Raw genomic sequence first — 16,802 nt, 5'->3', positions numbered from 1 at the left:
GGCTATAAAATAGAAAAGAATAGAACATTATTATTTAAATGGACAATACACTAACCTGAATGGTCCATTTTCTAAACTGATGGCTGGTAAGTCAATGGTAAATTTATTCTCAATCATAGTCCCATCACTGGCACATGCATTACTATTTATTATCAGCTTGGGTTTACTTTTATCTGCTGTACCTATAGATGGTTCTAAACAAAACCCATTGTATATAAACATCCATTAGGTATTTACACACAATGCAACACTTTCACACCTCAGATTAAAGGAATTCCAGAGGATACATTTGCCATGCATACCTCTTTATAGGGAGATATCTAATGTATACCGGGAAAGTGGTTGCACTTCTAAAACAGTTAGCCACTTTCATCAAAGTAAGCATGGCCTTGATGTGGATGAGGTAGTGGTACCACCTTCTGTTTGTTTTATACAAGCTTGGACCGAAATCGATTGTGGGAATAAATTAATGCTACCACAAATTGAAGTGTTGTGACAAGAAGCACACAAATGAAGGTGTTTGGTATCCATAACATTCTACAAATTGAGAGATGTTACTTAAAGGTGATAACTAGCCTTACAGTGCATTCACAAACATTTCAGCACATTTTTAAGTATGGACATGCCCACATTACAAATGACACGAGTTAACAATTCCATAACGAAGGTTACTCCATTAGGTCTTTAATCATGTTGTGATTAGTTTTTAAACAATGTGAAAGCATTAAAACATGTAAATTTCCTGAAATTTGCCCTACTCTACTTTCTGTGATATCTGTAGGACTCGTCGATTTATTATAACAATCATAGCTGCAACGTTACTTGCTGCTTAACCATAGTCGAATATTTCAGGTATGCATATAAAATGAATCCAGTGGTTACATGTGTATTGGCATCAAGGTTATCAGCCTGAACGGAAGTGTTACATATTAGCTGTAACATGGGCACTCGTGATTTGCCTAATATGTATGTCCGCAACCCTCGGGCTTTGGGCATATATATATATATCAGGCAAATCGCTTGTGCCCATGTTACAACTATAAAATACACCATATAGACTCTGGCTTTTAGGCACAGGCAGGCAGGCAGGCAGGCAGGCAGGCAGGCAGGCAGGCAGGCAGGCAGGCAGGCAGGCAGGCAGGCAGGCAGGCAGGCAGGCAGGCAGGCAGGCAGGCAGGCAGGCAGGCAGGCAGGCAGGCAGGCAGGCAGGCAGGCAGGCAGGCAGGCAGGCAGGCAGGCAGGCAGGCAGGCAGGCAGGCAGGCAGGCAGGCAGGCAGGCAGGCAGGCAGGCAGGCAGGCAGGCAGGCAGGCAGGCAGGCAGGCAGGCAGGCAGGCAGGCAGGCAGGCAGGCAGGCAGACAAAAATTCAAAACTAATTTTAATGATTTTAAAAGAAATTCTATATCTGGATTCCTGTAAGTGTTTTCTTGTTTTTAATGTTGTATTTGATCTTAGATTGACTAATATTATTCCATAAAGATAACTTTCATCACAAAAGATGTCTCTAGGATGGTTTTTAAAGGTGGTATTTTAGGTGGTGCCACAATAGCAAACTCACAAGTGGGATGTGCCATTTGGGGTTCTGCAGAGTGTACACCATCTGTGTCTTGTCTTCCCTTTATCTTCAAACAGGTTGTATGTTGAAACCATACCGAGGCATTAATTTTCCATATCAACATGTTCCTTGAGCAGCATACTTAGACACCTCAAAATTATTTAAAGTGTTCATGCTCGGTACATATCTGAAGCTTCACAATAGGTTTGAGGTAATATCCATCATACTTGATCGCGATGACCACACCCCTTATTATTGGTCTAGCATATTCATAATACTAGCACAGTGAAAATATGAGATTGTGACATGTACCCTGGTAGGTAAAGGCTAACTTGAGGCTAGTATTTTAATTTTAAAATAAAGTAGGGATCTGTAGTGAAACAGGAGATGAATGGTGGTATTACAACATAGCTCAGTGGAAAGTCCATTGAGCATAAATGTTATAGCTACTGTGCCAAACTGAGTAGGGACTTCCCTACCAAGCTATGCTGTAACACCATCATTCATCTCTTGTTCACTACTTTTTATTGCATAGATCCCTCCTTCATTTTAAAATTAACAATTTTTAAAAATACTAGTTTGTTTAGTTTTTTTTGTTGTAGCACAGCTAGCTACAATCGTGACTGTTCTATTAGAATATCACTCATGATGTTGTATTAGAGTATATTGAGTCAGCCAAAGGGTATGCTAGTGTACCTCTTACAGTAGAACTGAAGTGCTTCAGAAATCCAGCTCTGAAATAATTTTGTTGCATCTAAATATGCTGCTGAAAGAAAGTGTTTATATGGAAATCAATGCCTTGATATGGTTTCTTTGGATGAAGAATACAAGCTACCTGCATTGAAGATAAAGAAAATACAAGGCCTACACTTGTTAGAACCCAAAAAGGCACATCCCACTGGTAAGTTTGTTATTGTGGCGTAAAATGGTTGCCGTGTGCTGCTTTGTTTGACCTCTAGCCTTGCGACTGTGGTCAGTCAGGCAGTCAGTCAGGCAATGAGACTAAAATTTGAGGTCTGGCAGTTTAAAAAAAAAATTCTATATCCAGCCACCTGTAAGTATTTTGTTATATACGTATTATACATTACATGGACTAATAATAATATTTTAGCTGTGTAAGATGTCTCTAGGATGATTTTCAAAAGTGGAATTTTGGGCAGGTGCATGACATTTTTGGGTGATCCGTACTTAAATAGTATATGGTACGTTTGATACTCTAATACAACAGTCACCCTAGTACAGTCACACTTGTATAGCTATATGCTATAACAAAGAAACCCAAACAAACAAAAAAAAGTAATTAAAAATAAAGTAGGGATCCAAGTAATAAAAAGTAGTAAAACAAGAAATGAATGTGGTATTACAGCATAGCTTGGTGGGAAAATCCCTACTTTAGCATTGATTGTTATGACATGCCAATGTTTTCTCACCAAACTATATGCTGTAATACATAAAAAGGTGCAAGAAGCACGTCATGGTTGGGGGACTTTCATGCTACAACCAATCCCCCCAAAGTCGGTCCCCCAGGACCGGTTGCAGCAACCATACTTGGTCCCCCCGGACTACTTACAGCACTGCAACTTGTTCCCCCTGGACAGTTTATGTCTGCCATAAGTAGTCCCCCTCTAGAGATGGCTTGATAGGCTGGCCAAATTATTGTAGGGGCCATGCCCCCCCACCCCCTTGCTTCCTAACCCTATCCTACACCTATGCTGTGATACCATCATTCATCTCTTGTTTCACTACTTTTATTGCTTGGATCCCTACTTCGTTTTTAAATTAACAATGTTTAATTATGCTACAGTATTCATACTGATTTACATCCATTTGTACTAAACCATTGATAATATGCACAGCTCTCTCAACATGTTGATGTTAAAGTACCACCCCTTTAATTTTCATCATCAATTTAATAGCCCTAATTAATAATAATTTCCTATTTTAATATTTAATTTGTTTCATCGTGAACAGTATACCCAAGTTACATATATAGACAAGCAAATAAATTTGGTGTATTTATAGTAATAGTTGTCCAATGTTTGCTTTTAACCAGCAAAGCACACTCAATAACAAACCTCCTGCTAAAGTTCTTGTAGAAACTATATCACTCTTCTCCCCCTCCAGTGGTCTACCAGTAGTTCCTATCAACCTAACTGCTGTCACACATACACTGTACTCTGTGTATGGTCTGAGGTTGTCAAGAGTGTAGTTACCAGTGAAGTTGGTAACATTGACCACTTGTACTGGTTGATCACTGTTGTGGTAGTGTACCTATATTAATAAAACCACATTATTAATATCCACGTAATTGTTTAACACAATAAACATGAAGGCCACAACGTACAGTGTAGTAGTCAATTTCACCATGAGGACTATGAGGTCTGTTCCATACCAGTTCAAGTGAACTAATGTTTACATGAATAATGTTAAAAGATTCAGGAGGTGATGATGGTACTACAACACATTAGTAGATAACATTTATAATGATTAATAGTTTACAAACCTTCAACTATTAATCTCAATGAAGTAACTGCACTTCCACCATCATTCCTTACACTACACCTATATCGTCCACTATCATTATTAGTAACACTACTAATAAGAAGAGTAGAAGATGCTGTACGACTATCATCCTCATCAGTTGTTGTTTCATTAAATTCAACTATTCTTGGTGACCTCCAAGAGAACATCAAGTTTGTTGGAGCATCCTGATCATTAGTAGCAGTACATGTGATCTGAAACTCTTCACCCAACACTACATGAACTTGTTGTGGTAGTTCCTGCACTATGGGTGGACCTGCACGATATTGTGACAATAATGCTTTATGCAGCAAACAATTTATTAATAACATACCATATACGGTAATAGTCGCTGGATTAGACTCAACCTGACCACCTTTATTACTAGCCACACACTTGTACAATCCCTCATCTGATTCCTCTATGTTAGTAATCCTTAACATGTTTGAGTTAGTACCAGACACTACTACACCATCCTTCATCCACTGGTAGACTATGTCAGTACCTAGTGCATTACAAGTGAGCTGTGGAGACTGGCCAATGAATACAGTAACATCATCAGGGTTGGTGAAGATTTGTGGGAGAACTGTAAGTAAAGATTGATAATCTCTGAACTTAACAATGAAACAGTTTACCTAATAATTCTGCTTCATTTGATGTAGCACTATCTCCATCCACATTAGTAGCTCTACACTGATACTTGCCACTATCAGTTACTCTAGCCTTGTTCAGTATTAAACTACTACTCACTCCATTACTGTGTGTTGTAACTTGTGTAGCACCTGAAGTGTATAATCTTCTGTCCTTTTCCCATGTGATAGTTAGTGAATCACTTCCATTAGCAAAACAGTCAAATGTCACTGTGTCATTGTTGTTAACAAACTGATTTTGAGGATGTCTCCAGAACAATGGTAGACCAGCTGTAACAATAAGTAAGAAAGCATATATCACTATTAAATTTTTAAAGTTAGCTGAATAAAGTGGCATGGTGTATGTTCAGTGATGAAAACATAGTAATAATCAGGCAAAGAGTGATCTTCTTCATAGTAAAACTATATACGTAGTTCCTATTTGAAATATAGTATGTGCTAATTTGAAGCTTTGGTATCCAGTGATAAAACAATTAACTCCCTTCATAATTTACTACTATTTTAGATATTTCAATTGTGTTGCTGTTCACATAGTGATGGAGGGTGAGATAGAGTAAGATATTGACATGAAGGAAAAATCAAGCTTTTCTGTAGTGAAACAGATAATAAACCTAATGCTTGTTACTAATGCTCTTCTGCCCACTGACCCAATCAAGGGCAACAAAAAACATGCATGTACTGTACTACTACTTCCTTTATCTGTCCACATCCTTACAGAATTAGATCTAAAAAGGAAAATTAAACAAGCACCAGAGAACAGAAACAAGGCACTACAAAAAGCTGCTATATACATAGGTGCATAGTATATTATGTAATGGAGTTTTACTTGAATCAGAAACAAGTCTAAATAATGTGTTGTTTTATTGCGCCAGATTATTGATCAAATTTCTATGAATGCTGGGAAAATGGGACTACGTCTGAAGCTCACCTTGAGGGAGAATTATACACAATACAGAACTATATTATTAACAAGATCAGTCAAATACTCAAAATTAAATCTGTGAATAAACAGCAACTGCATGTACCCACTTCTATGCATGTATTGATCACAACTCTATGTATGCCTAATGAATGTACAAAGTCCTGTATATAACTCTAGATCTGTAATACAGCAGCACTCAATAGTACAACAGATCATGATGGTTTCCTTGGGTACTTATCTAGGTAAAAAAAATTGATGGACTGATGTTTTCAGACCAGTGTCAACACTGTAATTTTAGGTAAGCATTAATGCACACCTTTCACGCTGATATTTCATGTATGTTTGATGGATTTGAATAAATATTTTTATTTCTTTTCTCTTCTAGCAGAATTTTATTGATTCTTAGCTAGAATGCAAATTGCTTACTCTTCTCTATATGTACAGCTGTGTAACAGGCAAAACACAACTGAAATAATGATTGGGATGCACGTTGGTCATGTAATTTAAAACTTAATACATCTGGTGTCATTCTTTCCTTTGATCATATATATACTACAACAAATGAGTGCAAAGAATATCACAGTACTAATTAGTTAAATCAAAACACAGCACATCATGCAACTTTACCAGTGCATGCCTACTGTGTTTTACTATTAGTACTTATTACTATAGTAAAACCCTTGGTTTGTCCTTTATAATTTTTGATACATGTTACATGATCATCAGTTCACTACCTAGTTACAAAAAAAATTAACTTAACAGATCACAAGTGATAGCACGAGCATGCCAAAAATACGTAATTTGAAATGAACTATTGCATCAGCTAAAACAATTGAAGCATTAGAAAAAATCTATTACTTGTGTGCTGTCCTCTACGTATATATATGCTAAAAGTTAACTCCATCGCATCAACACCTTCCTCCACCATTGATGATACAGGACCCTAATGTACCTACTTACCTCCAACAGTCAAAGTGACATCATTACTCCTCACACTCCTACCCCACTCATTAGTCACAGTACAATAATACACTCCTTCATCAGATTCAACAAGATTAGGAATTGTTAACACTACTTCATTAACACCAGACACCTTATTAGGAAGACTTCTACTTCCGTTTTTCCTCCATTGATACACAAAATTTCTCATATTTACACCACTTGCTGTAGCAGTGAACTGAACAGTTCCACCCTCACCATTCATTAGATTAGTTGGTGTAACACTGATGGATAACTGACCTGTGTGAAGCAATATAACATCATGTAGCAACTTTTGTAGCTATGAAATATGACATAATTTATATACCAGCAATACAAATTGACAGGTAACCTGCACTAATACGTGTAGTTTCCCATCGCCTTTCTGTATCATGTCTGACCACCCACACTGAATGGTCATTATTACCATATTAATTCCATAATTCTCTTGAAAACATTATTTCTTTTCAGTGCTGTCACACAATATATACTAGTTAAAGCACCGCCGCGAGTGCAATATGGAAAAAATAGCACGAGGGCGTGGGTGAGACACTAATACAGCACGAGGTGAAGCCAAGTGCTGTATTAGGTTCGAGACCATGCCCGAGTGCTATTTTTCCATATTGCACGAGCAATGGCGGTGCTTTAACTGGTTTATTGTACAAAAGTAGTGACTGCGAAGAGTGGGGGTGACGCCAAGTAGCAAGAGGTAAGTGCCTATCCACGTAAGTTCGAGTATTGCAGTGATTCAGCGTGATGAAGCTAGCTAGCTGCGTAGCTTTAATTGATTGAGCTGCCAAGAGCGACAGCCGTAAGTGGCCAGCTGCTTGTTCCTTGGTTGAGGCCTGGCTTAATTCCCATGAGTAAGTCTGTGACTTTGTTATGGAGAGGCTTGCTATCGTGTTTAGCGGGTGAGAGTGCATTTATAGAAGCCATGGTGTGGCACTGGGAACGATACCACGAAGGCAACTGGAAGCGAATTCACTTAGCGTGTTCCACCTGGCTTTACAACGTGGACAGGAGTCACTTTGTAGTGTTGATAACGCCATCTGCTCTGTTCCCTCGCTAATTGCATTCGCTAAGAATGGCTTTCATTGGATTTGGACAATAGGTGGTACTGAGATTCGTATTTACAGCCCCTTTAGGTGTGCAAAATTTCAGCTCAACTGGAGTATGTATTTGTGTTTTTATAGTAACTTTTGCAAAGTGTGCAAAAAGTAGAAAAATTGTGACCAGACCTGCGAAAAGGGGTGTTTATAGCCTTTCCAATTGCATGTACTTGGCAATCCATAACTTGACTTGTGGTTACGGTACCAGCCTGACATTTGATCACATTACACTCCTAACATATCACTATTCCTCGATGTAATTTTAAGACAATAGGTTAAACACATAATGAGTTATGAATTGTCAAACTGGAAATTTGGAAACACTATAAGACCCCTTTTCACAGATCCGGTCTCAATTAGAGAAAATAATTGAAAACTTCAGTTGCTTGTATCTTGGGATTGGCCATAGCTCTTATCACACACCTCGGCTCTAATCAATCCGGGTCACATCTGGGTCTGCTATCCGGGTTGGTGGATCATTCGGGTCAGCAGTAGTGACCCGGTTTCAATGCTGTTTCACCATATTACAAGGTTTTACATCATACCTTATTGTACTTTGGGTGAAAAGATCAAAGTGAAAAGTGTACTTTTATTTCCATATTGTACACCCGGCTGCACACTTCAAAGTTGGCAGTGTGCTGTATTTGTTTCAACTGTGCTGTATTTGCCCAAGTGTGCTGTATTTTCTATTTGATCCCAATACAGCACTGTTGAAACAGTAAACAAGTTGACCAAAGCATGACCAATGCCAGACACATTATCGCATTCCTTTCACCAAACCACTGCAATGTTATGAAGCCATTCAACAATTATGACGTATCATAAATAAATAAAACATGCCATGGCCTAAACACAAGTGGGCGAATTACCCTGAAAGCAATGAAAATTCATGGAGTTATCACAGATTGTTCGCATAAAAAGATCCAACATTTGTCATGCCTTCAGGGTAAACAACTTCACCTACGTAATAAGTTGAAAATCAGTTTATGGATAAATTAACCATCATAGGAATACCTTTTGGTGATTTCGAAGGAATTGATGTAAAGACTATGGAAATATAATGCAAAACCAAACATGTATAATGATTGTGCAATCAAGTTTCATGAATAAAAATTAGCTTTCACACTTACCAGGAAAACCGCTTTGGGAATGAGTTAAAAATTGGTATGTAGATGGATTAATCATCATAGAAAGCATTTTCAGTGGTATAGAAGAATTGGATTAAAAACCACTGAGTTATAATTCAAACACCAGTTATGTGTAGCAAGTGCATGATTGAGATACTTGAATACGTCACCCTACTAGAGCATTTAGCTATTACTATTTGAGTGTTCAATTATGTAACAAGTCACCCAGTAGAGAGTTCAGCTACCCCAGCTTGCTACTGTTGAGATATGTTGCTAGTCACCAAATAGACAGTCCAGCAACATAACACCATTTACACAATTCAGTAACAAGTCACCCTGTAGAGAGCACCATGTCTTGCACCATGTTAAGAAAAGTCACCTGGTCGAGAGTTCAGCTATAAACCAAACAAGTTACCTGGTCAAGAAATCAGCCATGTTACTAGTCACCCAGCTATGTTCCAAGTCATTCTGTAGAGAGTTCAGCTACATAGACTTTTCTCTTCTTCCTAGTAAGAAGGAAGGAAAGTAATTACAAAAAGGTATGTGATATTTATGCCAAAACAGCCAAGTTGCAGGGGCAGATCTAGGATTTAACTCAAGGTACTAATCTCGTGGGTGGAGGTGTGCGAAGCACACCAACTAGGCAGGTCTGGGGGCATGCCCCCCCCCCAGGAAAATTTTGAAAAATAGATGCTAAAATACTGCAATTTGGAGACATTTCCACATAAAATTCATATTTCTGCCTGTAGATATTTTATATACTGCCTTTAGATGTATCTCTGCAACATTTGTTAATGGAAAGGTTTGAGTAGGTTCAGACAACCAATCACATGATGTACTCTCTCAGACAATTGTACAACAATAGGTGCATGTTAGAATAATAATGTTGAAACTGAAACTTGAATGATACGAAATTGAATCTAATCCAAAACAGCCAAGCTGTAAAAAAAGTGTGCGGCCCTCAAAAAGGCTATGGTGAAAAAAGATGTGAAATCCAAGGTGGCGGCCAAGAAATGGCTGTGATGGTAGGTTAATGGTAAAACTTTTAATAACGACAATTCAGGTGAATTTTTGTGCCGCTTGGTCTTGGCACAAAATTCACCTGAATTGTCATTATTAAATTTTTACCATTAACCTACCATCACAGCCATTTCTTGGCCGCCACCTTGGATTTCACATCTTTTTTCACCATAGCCTTTTTGAGGGCTGCACACTTTTTTTACAGCTTGGCTGTTTTGGATTAGATTTCATTTCTTTTTGTATTTGTATAGCCTATGGCCGGCTTTGGGACTTTTTAAACCTATCTTTTTTTCTTTACCACAGGAAGAAGAAAAGATGAAGTAGATGTACTTTAAATATTTTATCAGTAAATGTACAAATTATATATATATATATATAATACATATATTGATTACAGAAATCTCCATGGTGGTTTCTTTGTAACTGAACACTTTACAAGGTGACTTCTTCTAATTGCTCTCTCTACAGGGTGAATTGTTTGTAGCTGAACGATCTACAAGGTAACTTCTTCTAGCTGATCTCTCTATAGGGTGATTTGTTTGTAGCTGAATTCTGTATAGGTGATTTGTTTGCAGCTGAGCTCTTTACAGAATGGTTTCTTTGTAGATGAACTCTCTACAAGGTAACTTCTTCTAACTGATCTTTCTACAGGGCAATATGTTTGTGGCAGAATTTTATACAGGGTGATTTCTTTGCAGCTGAATTCTCTACATGGTGGTTTCTTTGTAGCTGAACTCTCTACAAGGTAACTTCTTCTAGCTGAACTCTCTACAGGGTGACTTGTTTGTAGTTGAACCCTCTACAGGGTGATTTGTTTGTAGCTGAACGATCTACAAGGTAACTTCTTCTAGCTGATCTCTCTACAGGGTGATTTGTTTGTAGCTGAATTCTGTACAGGTAATTTGTTTGCAGCTGATCTCTTTACAGAATGGTTTCTTTGTAGCTGAACTCTCTAAAAGGTAACTTCTTCTAACTGATCTTTCTACAGGGCAATTTGTTTGTGGCTGAATTTTCTACAGGGTGATTTCTTTGCAGCTTAACTCTCTACATGGTGGTTTCTTTGTAGCTGAACTCTTTACAAGATAATTTCTTCTAGCTGATCTCTCTACAGGGAGATTTGTTTGTAGCTGAATTATCTACAAGATAACTTATTCTAGCTGATATCTCTACAGGGTGATTTGTTCGTAGCTGAATTCTGTAAAGGTGATTTGTTTGCAGCTGAGCTCTTTACAAAATGGTTTCTTTGTAGTTGAACTCTCTACAAGGTGACTTCTTCTAACTGATCTTTCTACAGGGTGATTTGTTTGTAGCTGAACTATCTACAAGGTAATTTCTTCTAGCTGATCTCTCTACAGGGTGATTTGTTTGTAGCTGAATTCTGTACAGGTGATTTGTTTGCAGCTGAGCTCTTTACAGAATGGTTTCTTTGTAGCTGAACTCTCTACAAGGTAACTTTTCTAGCTGATGTCTCCACAAGGTATGTACACACACACACACACACACACACACACACACACACACACACACATACACACACACACACACACACACACACACACACACACACACACACACACACACTACACTACACACATGCATGTACAGCACTTATAGATAGTTTAACTTAAAACTGGCCTAGTAACCAAGAGATAATAAGTCACTCTCTAGAGTTCCTATGGATACATGTACATGAAACTGATGAAGAGAAAACATCCTGACCGCTTGGCAGACTCCTGTAAGCGTTCAAGCATACATCAGATGGCTGCAAGTTCAAGGCCAGTCATGGAATTTTTCTCCTTTCTATACTTTTTCAAACATGGCAACTTTAAGCAAGCTGTAGGACCAGGTAGCTTTTGTGTGCTGTAAAGCCTTAATAAATAAACTAGTGTCCATTTAGTTACACATGGATTACTTTGAGATAATAAGTCACTCTCTAGAGTTCCTATGGATACATATACAAGAAATTTGTACACTAGTTTGTAGCTCTCTACACGGTGGTTTCTTTGTAACTGAACTTTCTACAAGGTGACTTCTTCTAGCTGATCTTTCTACAGGGAGATTTGTTTGTAGCTGAACTCTCCACATGGTGGTTTCTTTGTAGCTGAACTCTCCACAGGTGATTTGTTTGAAGCTGAACTCTCTAAATGATGGTTTCTTTGTAGTTGAGCTCTCTACAAGGTAACTTCTTCTAGCTGATCTCTCTACAGGGTGATTTGTTTGTAGCTGAATTCTGTATAGGTGATTTGTTTGCAGCTGAGCTCTTTACAAAATGGTTTCTTTGTAGCTGAACTCTCTACAAGGTAACTTCTTCTAGCTGATGTCTTTACAGGGTCACTAGTTTGTAGCTGAATTCTCAACATGGTGGTTTCTTTGTAACTGAACTCTCTACAAGGTAACTTCTTCTAGATGATCTTTCTACAGGGTGATTTGTTTGTAGCTGAATTCTGTATAGGTGATTTGTTTGCAGCTGAGCTCTTTAAAGAATGGTTTCTTTGTAGCTAAACTCTCTATAAGGTAACTTCTTCTAGCTGATGTCTCTACAAGGTCACTAGTTTGTAGCTGAGCTCTCTACATGGTCGTTTCTTTGTAACTGACCTCTCTACAAGGTGACTTCTTCTAGCTGATCTTTCTACAGGGTGATTTGTGTGAAGCTGAACTCTCTACAAGGTAACTTCTTCTAGCTGATCTCTCTACAGGGAGATTTGTTTGTAGCTGAACACTCTACATGATGGTTTCTTTGTAGCTGAACTCTCTACAAGGTAACCTCTTCTAGCTAAGCTCTCTACAGAGAGATTTGTTTGTAGCTGAACTCTCTACATGATGGTTTCTTTGTAGCTGAACTCTCTGCAAGGTAACTTCTTCTATTGATCTCTCTACAGGGCGATTTGTTTGTAACTGAAATCTCTACATGGTGGTTTCTTTGTAGCTGAACTCTACAAGGTGATTTCTTCTAGTTGAACTATCTCTTTCCATAGTTGCATGAACTCCCTACAAGGTAACTTCTTCTAGCTGATCTCTCTACAGGGTGACTTGTGTGTAGCTGATCTCTATACAGGTTTCTTGTTTCTAGCTGATCTCTTGAATTCTCTTCAGGGTGACTGCTCTATTAGGATGACTGCTCTATTAGAGTATCTCGATCTCGCACTTGCTGCACCAAGTTGGATTTCATGCTATAACTCCGTGACTTTAAGTCTGATTCTTCTACACCATTGATGAGCCTTTCTAAGATGATTACTCCATCTGTACAACGATTTTCAAAGCATTATCCCAAGCGGTTTATTTGGTAGGCGTGGCAAGCAGTCGTTTTTTTATTAGCTAATCTCAATTGCGTAATTGTTACACAGTGTTGATTTTTTCGTTGTATCTTCCTGGTTTTTAGGTCGATTTCTTTCAAACCACAAAAGGTTTGAGATTCAATAGTTAACCTATTCACCCATCGATTTTCAGCTTCTTCCCATACGCGTAGGCGTGACAACATATTGGTGTTATTTTTCGTGAATAATCGCTCATACCTCTTTGGCTGTTTATCGTATTCCAGCCAAAGTTGGTACCGAGATGCACCTTTATACCCCCCTTCTGTGTGCCAAATTTCAAGGTAATCAAATATGGCGTTCGCGTTTTATAGCAGTTTTGTAAGTGTGCGACAAGAGGAAGAAAAATAAGAAAAAAAAACGAAGAAACTAAGCCAATTTTTGAAGTCGCATATCTCGGGAACGCGTGAAGCGCTTTCGCTCAAATTTGGAATGTGGAGTGCTGAAGTTGGAGGGAGTGTCCACAGCAAAAATCGTCTTGTTTCATCAAGGCAGCACAAAGCTACGGAGGTGCGACAATTGCGTTTTCTTTCTTCCTGTCAATATACTCACGGGTGTTACGCGCCGGCTTCTAGGGCCGCACGACACACTACCGTGTGTCTCGATCTGAGAGCATTTTCAATGGAAATTGTGTACTAAAATTTAGCATTTCCATACATAATAACTATATACACAAGTAGATGAATCAAGCCTTTTAAACAGACCAATGCACTTCATTGTATGTACAGGTGCAGGCAAATTTGAAAAAATTCAATAACAAAACCAACTTTAGAGTAGTTAGGTGACTGTTCTATTAAAGTATCTCAATCTTGTACACCTCCAATGCTGATCCAGGTCCTTGTTGCATAACCTTTAGCATAAATCCAGTGATAATGCCATGGAAAGATGTTTTAAGGTGGGTTTATGAGTATTTGCAATATTAGTGATCATATCATTATGCTAAGACAAAATTTCATTAGAATACTCAGAGTATTGATCAAGTAAAGCCTAAAACTGAACAGGGCGCTTCAGCCCCCAAAGCCCCCCCCCCCCCTTAAACTGTAAAAAATGGGTGTGCTCCACCAAAAATACTAGGACGAAAACAGTTAGCTAAAAGGTGGTGGCCAACAAATAATAATCTGGCAGGCAGCAGGGTGAAGTTTGTAAAATGGTCTATAGTTTATTTTAATGCACTTTTGGATTGTCCTGTACACCTAAAACAATATTCTACCTGCTGGACAGGTGTCAGCCTTGGGAATTTCGCCATAGCAACCAAAGTTTAATTAGCTGCATAGCAACCATACAAATTTCACAAAATAGCTTCTGTGGGTTTCAGTTTTACCCAAAATTGTTTGATAACCTGACCATTTAACAAATCTGAGGTATTACAATTAATGTCACAAAAAAACTGAGTAATTAAATAGTCCCATAAACCCCTGAAGGCATCATTATGTATACCGTAGTTACGTATGTCTCAATAACTGTCATAGGCCCTGTGGGCACAAACTACACCCTGTCACACAACAGGACGTATCTCAGTACTGGAGTAAAATATTTTTGCATGTATTATAAAGCCAATCAGTTGCTTAATACCTGCTTAATGTTTCAAAGCTATAGCACATTGGTACATAAAGTTATGGGCGATTAAAGTTCGAAAAGTAGGCAAACTTTATGTGCTCACATACCCTATATTCACAGGCCCAGTCACATTTGCTCTCTTGACTTTCTTTAGTCTGCTTATTTTAAAAAAAATGTTTGTTTTAGCTTAAGTTATACTATAATGGTTACCATTACTTTTAGACTTGAGAGAACAAACACAGTTTTCTGGTAGGAAATTTAATTCTGGCCTTTTCCTGTTGAATGCTTCTAAATCACTATGATAGAATCAAGTGTCTCAGTATTAATGATTTGCCTCTTTTTGGTTTTGCTGGTGTGGAAAAGCTCCCCTTTCTCCAGCTAAAGTCCATGAAGTGCAAACAATTTATCAGATGCAGTATTACAAAATGTTCCATAACATTGGTGCTAAAGATAGAATTTTAGTTTTATACATAAAGAAGTTAATGTACGTGTATGTAGATCATCAAATGTAAGTTCAACTAGCTATTTAAAAAATTAAAAATTTCAAAAGGAAGTAGGGGTTTATATACACGCTACAAAAAGTAAGGAAACAAGCTCAAAACTGTTACAGCTGAAATGAGAAATGATCCAGCAGTAAAAAGTAAGGAAACAAGATTAGACGACTACTTGCTAAAATGAGACATACTTTAATCTCTACTTTTGGCTACTTTGATGGTCTCATTTTAAGATGCTAGCCGGATTAAAGTGTGTCTCATTTTAGTAAGTAGTCGTCTAATCTTGTTTCCTTACTTTTTACTGCTGGATCATTTCTCATTTCAGCTGTAACATTCTTGAGCTTGTTTCCTTACTTTTTGTAGCGTGTATATAAACCCCTACTTCCTTTTGAAATTTTAAATAGCTAGTTTGTTTACTTTTTATGTCTAGTTAGCTAGCTATATTACATGACCACATTAATTTTTAACAAGAATTACAACATAGAACAAAGCTCATGACCTCCCCAAACATTTGGGATATCAGGTTTTTAAATAGGAATATTGGATCATTAAATGGAATGGCATAGCTAATAATGAAATGATATTTACAAATCTACTCTGATATATGGTGCTCTCTTATTCATGATGCACTGATTTTCTCTTTGGTGCACAGCAATGACTGTTTTCAGGATACTGGCCTTCTTCTCACAGCGGTGACTACCTGAAAATAAGTCCTTGAAATTAGGTTAGGTAATCCTAAGGCTGCAGCACATGTTGCTGTAAGACCTTCAGTGCTGGTCACTGTAAAGTGCTAATAATAATAAAAAAAATAATAAAATGACTTTTCATTAAGAAAATGTACAACGGCTTTTCATCCTCTGCATTTAAATAACACTTGCCATCACTGTCAACTGCAATTAAGATTTCATCCAGTGAGTACTCATTTTTATCAATAAGTAATCGTGATTCAATTACCAGGCATTTGTTTTTTCTATCAAATACTGTAACTTCATTCAAAGCAGAACATTTGTATGATGTCTCATGAAAATAGAGGCTCACTGGATATAGTATGCGAACCTTCCTCAAATACCTCCTCACTGAATGTTTGCTGACCAATATCTGACAGTTTTCAGTAACTCTCCTTAGCTACCAATTTTCTCCTCAAAGCAAGACTATCTCGCACAACTTTCTTAGCAACAATGTGACAAGCAGATCTCCATCTGTTAGATATGGGCATCTCCTTTGCAACATCTCCAAACTTTTCTGAAAACTTTTCCACTATCTTCTCTTTATCAATTTCCTTATTATAAACTTCATCAAAAACTTTATCGACATACTTTTCAACCTCAGAGTTGTTAGGTGACTTCAAGGAGTACCTGGATAAAAATAATAATTAAGTCAAGATAGCTTACACACAGCATTAAATACAAAATTAAGTAACAATTATTATTATTATTAACACTTTACAGTGACCAGCACTGAAGGTCTGACAGTAAATTAAATACAACTAACACACATAGCATTAGCTAGCTACATACCTTTGTTTTTTAATAGTGCGACTCGCTTTAATGTCCTTTTCAT

At 37.7% G+C, this 16,802-nt stretch overlaps 1 protein-coding gene across 1 annotated transcript; it reads right to left on the bottom strand.

The window, feature by feature from the left end:
* Positions 1 to 30: 30 nt before the first annotated feature.
* On the bottom strand, positions 31 to 7,045 carry LOC136267655 (protogenin B-like). Its single transcript, XM_066062804.1, has 8 exons — positions 6,989 to 7,045; positions 6,607 to 6,925; positions 4,710 to 4,994; positions 4,409 to 4,660; positions 4,058 to 4,351; positions 3,896 to 4,008; positions 3,630 to 3,819; positions 31 to 194 (listed from the first exon to the last, which is right to left on the bottom strand). Exons 1-8 carry the CDS (start codon positions 7,043 to 7,045, stop codon positions 31 to 33), a joined length of 1,674 nt encoding a protein of 557 aa, XP_065918876.1.
* Positions 7,046 to 16,802: the final 9,757 nt, after the last annotated feature.

Source organism: Dysidea avara, chromosome 9, assembly GCF_963678975.1.
Source record: "Dysidea avara chromosome 9, odDysAvar1.4, whole genome shotgun sequence".
In the NCBI taxonomy this organism is placed as follows: domain Eukaryota; kingdom Metazoa; phylum Porifera; class Demospongiae; order Dictyoceratida; family Dysideidae; genus Dysidea; species Dysidea avara.
The sequence above is the reverse complement of the archived record's forward strand: the minus strand, read 5'-3'. Positions and strand labels throughout refer to the sequence as shown.